Here is a 9,225-nt window from a genome sequence, read left to right as displayed (position 1 = left end):
CGTTTGTAGGCTATTTTATGAAGGTTATGTTTTAGAAATAAGTTTTCCATGTCCGTGTCCGTGCAACATAGATGACTATTATAAGACAACCATGAAAGTCCAGTGACTAATGGTGCATTTAACCCATGAAATTAGACGTTATTTACCTAATTCTGATTCTGCCTGTCGGATTGGAAGTGTAAGAAACAAGGTAGTTAACTAAAATTTAGCAAATGGCTTACTTATACCATTTAAGAAAGGCCCAAGAAGACGTACTATATTTTGGACCATTTAAGAAAGGCCCTTAAGATGAAGCAGTTGATTGTAGAGCCATTAAGGAAGCATAAGCACCATTACTGATTTTAATCAAAGTATCATGCTTTCCTTTCTCAACTATGACTCCATTTTTCATCACAGCAATCACATCTGCTGACTTAACTGTCGATAATCGATGCGCAATCATTAACGTCGTTCGTCCCACCGTAACTCTTTCTAATGCATCTTGAACTACTCTTTCCGACTCTGCATCTAGAGCACTTGTTGCTTCATCTAGAAGTAATATTTTCGGAGCCTTCAATATGGCCCGCGCAATTGCCACCCGTTGTTTCTGTCCGCCAGATAATTGCACCCCTCGCTCCCCTACTCGACTATCATACCCCTGCATTTTCCAAATGGGTCAAATCTTGTGTGAGTACTGAATCATAATCTGATGCTGAAGGCATTAGTAAATGCCAAATGTACTTGTCATTTAGCATTTTCTAACCTGTTCTAGACTACTGATGAAGTTATGAGCATTGGCTAATTCTGCTGCTGCTATAATTTCCGCCTCCGTTGCATTTCCTCGCTTTCCATATCTTATGTTGGCCCGGATGCTGTCATTGAATAATACAGGCTCCTGACTCACTAGACCCATCTGTTGCCTTAGCCATTTCAGTTTCAATCTTTGTATCTTTATTCCATCTAGTGTAATTTTTCCCGAATCAGGGTCGTAAAATCTTTGCAGCAATGAGATCACTGTTGATTTTCCACTCCCGCTTTCTCCAACCAGGGCAACTGTCTGTTATAACAATTACGGTCTCAAGGTTGCCATGTTTAAGCGAGTATAAGAGAGAACTCAACATTAAATCTAGTCATATGCAGTTAAATTACCTTCCCCGGACGTATAACCAAGCTAAAACCTCCGAATATTTGAAAATCGGGCCTCATGGGATACTTAAATCGAACATTGCAGAACTCAATCTTTCCCTTCATTTCTTTTATTATTTTCCCAGAAGGATCACTAGGATCTATCTTAGATTTCTGATCAAGAATTTCAAATATAGAGACAGCGGAACTCTCAGCTTTACTTGCATCCGGTGCCAGAGTGCTTGATTGAGAAATCCCAACAGCTGTCATACTAAGAGCAAAAAACACCTGCAGAAAGCATCTAACAACATCATTTTACGATGAAACACCAAACGAAAACAAAATTTGAGAGTGCCTAGCTGTGGTGGAAAAGAAATGAGGAAATTACTCGAAAAACCTCGGTGAATGTTGTCTTGCCACTATCAACTAGACGAGCTCCAACATAAAAACTGACACTGTAGACAAGAAAAAGAAAAAAGAAAGAAAGACCGAATCCTGTCCCGCAAATCACGGCTCTCCTCATTCCTTCCTTAAGCGGCCCATCACACTTCTTCTGGTACCGATGCATTACATTTTCTTCAGCGCAGAACGAAGCAACTGTTCTGATACTGCTGACTGCATCAGAAGCCACTTGGCTTGCTTCCTCATACATTTTCTGCCAAAATTCGGGAAAATTTGTTAATTTACCATGAATTCCTTGCTAAGCAAGAATGTCGGACAGAGATTAGAGCTAACCTTCACATTTGCGTTGAATCCTTTCATAGACTTCAACTGAGCGTATCCGCTGACTCCCATTAGCGGTATTAGAGCGATGATTACAAGAGATAATTGCCAATTTGCATGAAAAGCAATGATCAAACCTGCAATTCCTGTTGCAGCGTTTTGAATGAGCAAAGCAAACGTGTCTCCCATTAAACCTCGCATTGCAGCTGCATCTGCTGAGAGCCTTGCACCAATTGCACCACTTGAATTATTTGGTTCATCAAACCAAGCTATCTCCATATTTACTACTTTCTCAAAGCACATTGACCGAATCCTTTTTATTAACCTACACCCCGCCACAGCAAAAAAGTATGTACTCGATGGTGTAGCCAGTAAAGACATCAAACCAAGCAAAACAAACATAAATGCCCAAAATCTAGAATCTTTCTCGAGTTGACCTTCTTTTTCATAATAGGTTTTTATTATATTAGCAAGCATCAAACCAAAAATAGGTAAGATTATTCCATTAGCCACAGCAGCTAAAGCACCGAGCACTAAAACAGGAACCTCTGGGCTATTAAGATACGCCAGGCGGCGCAGAGGGCCTTCCTGAGGCAGTTTTGATAGCTCTGATGTGGTAGTGCCATGACTTTTCACTGCTACCTTTTCCGCATTGCTAACTATAGGGGATGTACCAGCTGAAATGCAGATTGATTGACGGCTGCCATCTGGTTTATTAACTATATTATGCTCGGTCTCTAAGCCAAATTGTTGCAACTTTATAAGCTCCACATATGCTCCATCGGGATCCTTAAGTAGCTCAGAATGCGAACCTGATCAGTTGAAAATGAGCATGATGTAAAGTTTGTTGTTTCCATCTAACTCAACAGTGTTAATGTAGCTGCAATGGATGATACGTGTGTGCCTATATATTTGGAGGGGTAAATTACACCCATGGCCACTGAACTTTACTCTTTTCACGGTATGGCCACTAAACTTCAAAATGTAACATTGATGACACTCAACTTTACACTTCCTAACATTATGGCCATTAAACTTCGATCTAACGCCTCAAATGACCGTTGACGACCTTTAACTCTTGAACATTTCCATTTGAGGTCATCAACAGTCATTTTGAGGCGTTAGTTAAAGTTTAATGGTCATAATGTTACAAAGTGTAAAGTTGAGTGACTTTTATGCTATGAAGCACGGACACGGGTGCGGACGCGGGTGCGGACACGGCAAACGGCATTTTTAGAAAATATGAGACACGGGTGCGGCGGGGACACGGCAAATTTTATATAATTAATTACATATATATTAGATATAAAAATATATAAAAAACATGCTAAATCACAAATCGGAATCGTGATGTTAGGAGAAGAACCCAGGAGAAGAATCGCAGCGCATGAGAAGGAAGAACCCAGGAGAGAAGAAATTGTTTCTGATTATTCCCAAACAAAAACGAAATCGTGATGTTAGGAGAACTGCGATGTACGCAGCACGGGGGTTGAAATCGCGATTTGCGCAGGAAGGAGAGAAGACCTAATTCTAATTCGTGCGATAGAGATTATAATTTAGGATTTTTGACAAATTGCATAATTGATCCTTAAATTTTATAAAAAAAATTTAAAAAAAACCCTAATTTTTAACTTTTTTTTACCCCATCCGTGTCCCATTTTCCGGCCGTGTCACCGCCGAGTCCCCGAGACCGGCGAGTCCGACTCGGCCACGGCGACCCCGGGGAAGAGTCCGTGCTTCATAGCTTTTATGTTACGTTTTGAACTTTAGTTGGCCATACCGTGAAAATGAGTAAAGTTTAGTGGTCATGTGTGTAATTTATAGTTATCAAAGGCACATGTAGGGTCCTGGAGCCTTGGCGCATGGCCGGGCCATAGCGACACAAGGTGCACTTACAAAAATAAAAATTATAAAACTATAAGACTAAAATAAAAATGCAATGAATACTAAACCATGATTATAAATAAATTCTAACATGCAATAAACCCCATATTATAAAGCTAAAGTCAATTGTTCAACTATATAGTCTTTCTCTTTTTAATACTTTTTATTTTCTTATTTGGGACCCTCAGATCACATCTAATCCAAGGGTGAATTTAAACCTACCATAAAAACTTTAAAAAAACCTAAAAAGTGCACCTATGTCACAGAGGCGCGCCTTTGGCAACTGCATCTTGGCGCGAGCTAGGGCGACTGCGCCCCCCATTCAGGATGTTAAGGCGCTAAGCACTGCGTGCGCCATGTGCCTTAGCACGCCATGTCAGCTATTAATATGAAAGGGACCTTTAACTATAAGCTTGAGCTTTTAGCTAAAACGGTTCCATGACATGGTATCGGAGACAGTGTGACCAAGTGGTCCTGGGTTCGATTCCTGGCAGCTCCATTTGTTGAGTTATTTGCAGGACATGGTAATATGGGCCTCTAAGTCATGTGTCAGCTATTAATATGAAAGGGACCTTTAACTATAAGCTTGAGCTTTTAGCTAAAACGGTTCCATGACAATAACTATGGTGTAATTTACCCATATTTGGAGAGAGAGTGCAACCATTCACTATGTTTGAGTGATTAGAAGTTTTCCGAATATATTTTATATGTTTGATCAATTTTTCTAGTGTTCATCAGAAATGTTTCACCTTTTTGAACAATCCTTCCTTTCTGAATAACAGCTATCACATCTGCATTTCTCACTGTAGTTAAGCGATGGGCTACCATGACCGTAGTTCGATTCATCATAACCGTATCCAACGCCTCTTGCACAGTCCTTTCTGATTCTGCATCAAGAGAACTAGTGGCTTCATCTAGGAGGAGAATTCTAGGGTTCTTCAGTACTGCTCTGGCTATGGCAATTCTTTGCTTTTGGCCTCCAGATAAATGAATTCCGTGCTCCCCTACATTTGTTTCTAATCCCTGGAAACACGAGAAACACATTCTCAAGGGCATGACTTATTAAACGAAGATAATATATATCTATGCATAATCAAATAAAAGGAGCTGAATGTTGAATAATCAAAAACCTGTGGTAGCTTATTTATAAACTTAGCAGCATTTGCGAGCGCCGAAGCAGCTTGTATCTCTTCAATAGTTGCATCATCCTTTCCATAGGCTATATTCTCTCTAATGCTTGAAGGAAACAGCACCGGTTCCTGGCTGACAAGACCAATTTTCTTCCGGATCCATTTTACTTGGAATTTCCTAAGATTGATTCCATCTATAAGAACTTCACCGGCCTGTGGATCATAAAACCTCTCAATCAAACTGATCACTGTTGATTTTCCACTTCCACTCTCTCCGACCAAAGCTGCAGTTGTACCACGACGAATTGAAAGAGAGAAACCACTAAATATCTGCTCATCAGGCCTCGTCGGGTAACTGAAACAAACATCTCTTAATTCAATATCTCCAGAAAGGTGTTTCCGTTTCAGTCCTTTTAGGTCGTAAGAATCAATCTCTGGCTTCCTACTGATAACCTCAAACATCTTAACTGCAGCAGCTTGTCCCGCCGCAAATGCACTCATACATGGCGATGCCTGCCCCAGGGACCTCGAGTGATTCCAAAAAAGAAAGTTTGAATTATGGATCACAAATTCAATTAAAGCATATTAGAGACTACCAATTTAATAAGCATCATTTGTTATTTAAGTTTCGTTTAATTGTACAAGCTTCATACGAAACCAGTAAATCAATAATTTTCCAAACCAAAAAGGGAAAGCATTCTACTTACAAAGAACCAGTTAATAGAGCAAAAATCACATTGATGACCTTCCCTCCTGTGTAGCCTTTATGAAGTACCATTATCCCGCCAAGCCACACAGCAAGACCGTAACTGCAGAACAAAATAAACATTAGCACACCAAAGCCTAATCCAGCAGCCAATCCTTCTTGCACACCGGACTCATAAGCTTTGCTCAGGGATTTGTTGTATTTCGCAATAGCTCGCTTCTCTCCGGTAAAAGATGCAACCTTTATAGAGAACGACAATTGTATTATATTTAGCAAGACAAAGAAAACAAATTCTGTCTTGAATAGCAGATAAAATCTATCATACAGTTCTTATCGAGCCAATTGTTTGTTCAACAATATTTGCTGCAAGCGAATAGGAAGTCTGTCCACGAGATGCTAGCTTTCCTACAAGCTTATTCATGATTGCACCGGAGATGACAATAAGTGGAATTAACGATAACATGACAAGCGTGAGAAGCCACCCCTTAAAGAAAGCTATTACGAAGCCTCCAAAGAATGAAGCTATCATCTGAATAAAAATCCCAACCTGCACATATTCAAATCAAACATCTAAGGAGTTCCTTTTAATCTCACTAACACACGTGTCAAGTGATAAAATGGTAGGAATTAACATACCTTATCGCCCATAGCTTCCTGAATAAGAACGGTATCGCCTGACATTCTCCCAATAACTTCCCCAGTATTAGTTTCTCTATCAAAGAAACTAATATCTTGTCTCAATATAGTTTTCAAGTATAAACTTCTGATTCGAGCGGCTTGCCTCTCTCCAGTGACCATCCAACAAGACACCTCTGAAACATAGCAAAAAAGTGTAGCTTTTACATCATTTCCTTTCACTGAAGACGTCTTACTTTTCAGATCATATGTCCCCTTTGAAATTAGCTTTTAATGATAAAAAAAAAAAAAAAAAAAAAAAAAAAAAACTTCCCAAATTACAAAATCTAGAAGCTGAAGTTTTGGACAGTGTAAGGATCTGAATATACTTACGAAAAAATGATGCAAAACCAGACCCCAAAGCCAAATAGACAAACTTCAAAGACACCTGAAGATACCATTCACAAAGCTCTTAGTACATAAATTAATCAGTCATTGTAAATAACTCCTATGGTTTGAATGAACAATTTAGGAAAGGGATAAGTGCAAAAATATGCTCAACGTTGGTAGCAAATAGCAATTTTACCCCTATCGTCATAAATGGTGCAACTATACCCCTAACATTTGCAAGTTGGATCAATTTTACTTTACTTCTAATTACAAGTATACTCTACGCAGTCATGTATTTGTTATCTTCAGTCTACATGTGCATTGTGTTATCACTCATTAGCAACATATCAAAGACACATGTACACGTATGAAAAAATATCTCGTGAGTACACATGTCTTAATCTGGTGCAGAGCAGGAGATAATTTTTTTGAACTTTTTAATTTTTTTTCACGTTTACACGTCTTTGATATGTTACCAATGAGTGAATATGATGCACACGTGTAGTGGAGATAACGATATTAATGACTTTGTAGGGTGCTTCGTTAATAATGACGGGAGATTGGTCTAACTTTCAAAAGTTAAGGAGTTGGCCCAACTTGTAAACATTAGGGGTAAAATTGCATCATTTTAGACGTTAGGAGTAAAATTCATCTTGGCTGCCGACACGAAAACTCATCATGAGATGAGTTTCACCGTTTCCAGCAAATGTGGGGAACGGAAACTCCATACAAAATGTTTCCGGGCACGTTTCTGTAATTACCCAAAATATGAAATTGGTCTCTCAGTTTTTAAACGGTTTCCTTTGCCTATTTCGACTAAAATTCTGGAAATTCAAACTTTCTATTTTGCAATTCCTATTCAGTCTAAGGTTAGAAAAATTGAAACTTACTATTTGGCCGATAATTCCTTACTTGTACCCTTCAGTTTAAAAAACCTACCTATATTTCTTTCTCTTATAATTATTGTCTCCTAAATCTGAGCTTGAACTTTCTTCATTTTGTTCTTTGTTCTTGTTTTTTTTAAATATATTATTATAGTTTTAGTATTTATAAATATTGCCCCTCTAGTTTTAATATTTAAATGTTCCCCAAGTTTCTGTTTCCTATGTTTCTTAGAAATTACTTTTCCCGGGTGTCCGTTCCGGTTTCTTAATCCACTTCCGTGCAACATAGACCTTATCCCATTTAGGAAATGAGAGAATGTTAACTTATGGAAACCGGCAAGTGGAAGTAATACAAAAAGGATGGTTATCTTAATACTCAGAATCATACCTTAGCAACATTGTGCGCCACAACGTTGATGGTGAGAGATTGGCCAGCAGAATCAATTAGTTCTCCTAAAAGAATGGTCATAAGTGGCATACACAGCCCATTTCCAAAAGCAGCAACCGTGCCAATAAACATCAATAGAATGTCCAAAGAGTCAGCGAAAGAGAACAACTTGTAAAACGGTACAGTAGCTCGGTGCGTCTTTTTCTCAACCATCTTCTCTGCATCTTGATCATTGCAACTACTTCCTTCTTTCTTCATTCTTGTAGGAGAAATTCTTCCATTAGCCATATCAAACAGATTGATTTGATACTCCAATTCCAACTAGAGTTGAATTAACTGAGTTTGAGAAATTGCTGGTGTTGTAGACAATATATCAAACATGTTGTGTGCATACTTAATTGTGGAAACACACACAATTGGGGAACTCTGTAGAAACTGGTGACTGCTCCTACGGACTTTGATTTTGTTTTTCAACTTGATCTAGAACTCCATTTCCAGCTAGAGTTGAATCAATTGAGTTAGAGAAAGTGCTGCTGTTGTAGACAATTTATCGAACATGTTGTGTTCATACTTAATTGTAAGGAAGGGAACCACATACAATTGGGGATTTTCAACTTGATCTAGAACTCCATTTCCAGCTAGAGTTGAATCAATTGAGTTAGAGAAAGTGCTGCTGTTGTAGACAATTTATCAAACATGTTGTGTGCATACTTAATTGTACGAAAATGCGGAAACGCATAAAATTGGGGAAATCTGCGGAAATTGGCAACCATTATAAAGACATAGATATTGGGGAGATGGAGAGAGTGCAGTGGATGAAGTTAAGAAGTGTAGAAGGGGATAAATGGTATCGTTGAAAGCAATGGAGACAAAGAGATGGAGATGAAATGCAAGGATTCTCATGATAGAACCAAAGGGGATTCTTTCTTTATTGTTTGTTGTTTGAAAATGAAGTTGTTTCTGTCAATATCCTGTCATTCTCATTCTTATCTGCTACTTTGTTGATTGTTTTCCACGGTTATAAATGTATTTTCCCGCCAAAAACGTCCAATTTTGAATTTTGTCTACCAAAAAAAAACTTTGAAAAATAGCTTGATCGAAAAACTCATGTTATCTCACATATCATCTTGAAAAATGCTAAAAGTTCACTAGACAGGGAAGTCGTATCATATTTCCGGCATCTTTTACGGTAAATTATTCGAAATACCCGATTCTCCATGTTAAATGGAGGACATCTCATACATATTTTGACATGTGTAATATGGACCAATACATATTATAAGAGGTCTCACTATTTTAATTATTACGTAGGGTCATAATACACGTGTCCAAATGTGAATTGGGAATCATCCGAATGACATGGAAGACTCAGTGCTTAATATAAGAACTCATCTTTTACAC

The 9,225-nt window shown here is 38.4% G+C and overlaps 1 protein-coding gene across 1 annotated transcript; it reads right to left on the bottom strand.

Moving 5' to 3' along the window:
• Positions 1-278: 278 nt before the first annotated feature.
• Positions 279-8,897, bottom strand: LOC136220170 (ABC transporter B family member 4-like). Its single transcript, XM_066007917.1, has 12 exons — positions 7,825-8,897; positions 6,556-6,610; positions 6,184-6,359; positions 5,873-6,094; positions 5,549-5,787; positions 4,842-5,367; positions 4,461-4,734; positions 1,840-2,639; positions 1,493-1,759; positions 1,129-1,392; positions 743-1,036; positions 279-637 (listed from the first exon to the last, which is right to left on the bottom strand). The coding sequence occupies exons 1-12, from the start codon at positions 8,110-8,112 to the stop codon at positions 284-286; spliced, it is 3,759 nt and encodes a 1,252-aa protein (XP_065863989.1). The 5' UTR covers positions 8,113-8,897; the 3' UTR covers positions 279-283.
• Between the last annotated feature and the right edge of the window lie 328 nt (positions 8,898-9,225).

This window comes from Euphorbia lathyris, chromosome 2 (assembly GCF_963576675.1).
Source record: "Euphorbia lathyris chromosome 2, ddEupLath1.1, whole genome shotgun sequence".
Lineage (NCBI taxonomy): Eukaryota > Viridiplantae > Streptophyta > Magnoliopsida > Malpighiales > Euphorbiaceae > Euphorbia > Euphorbia lathyris.
The sequence above is the reverse complement of the archived record's forward strand: the minus strand, read 5'-3'. Positions and strand labels throughout refer to the sequence as shown.

Coding starts and splice junctions, on each gene's coding strand:
- LOC136220170 (XM_066007917.1), bottom strand. CDS start 8,112: ATGGCTAATGGAAGAATTTCTCCTACAAGAATGAAGAAAGAAGGAAGT. Junction 5,788..5,872: donor CAATTGGCTCGATAAGAACT/GTATGATAGATT, acceptor TTCTCTATAAAG/GTTGCATCTTTTACCGGAGA. Junction 638..742: donor TCATCAGTAGTCTAGAACAG/GTTAGAAAATGC, acceptor TGGAAAATGCAG/GGGTATGATAGTCGAGTAGG.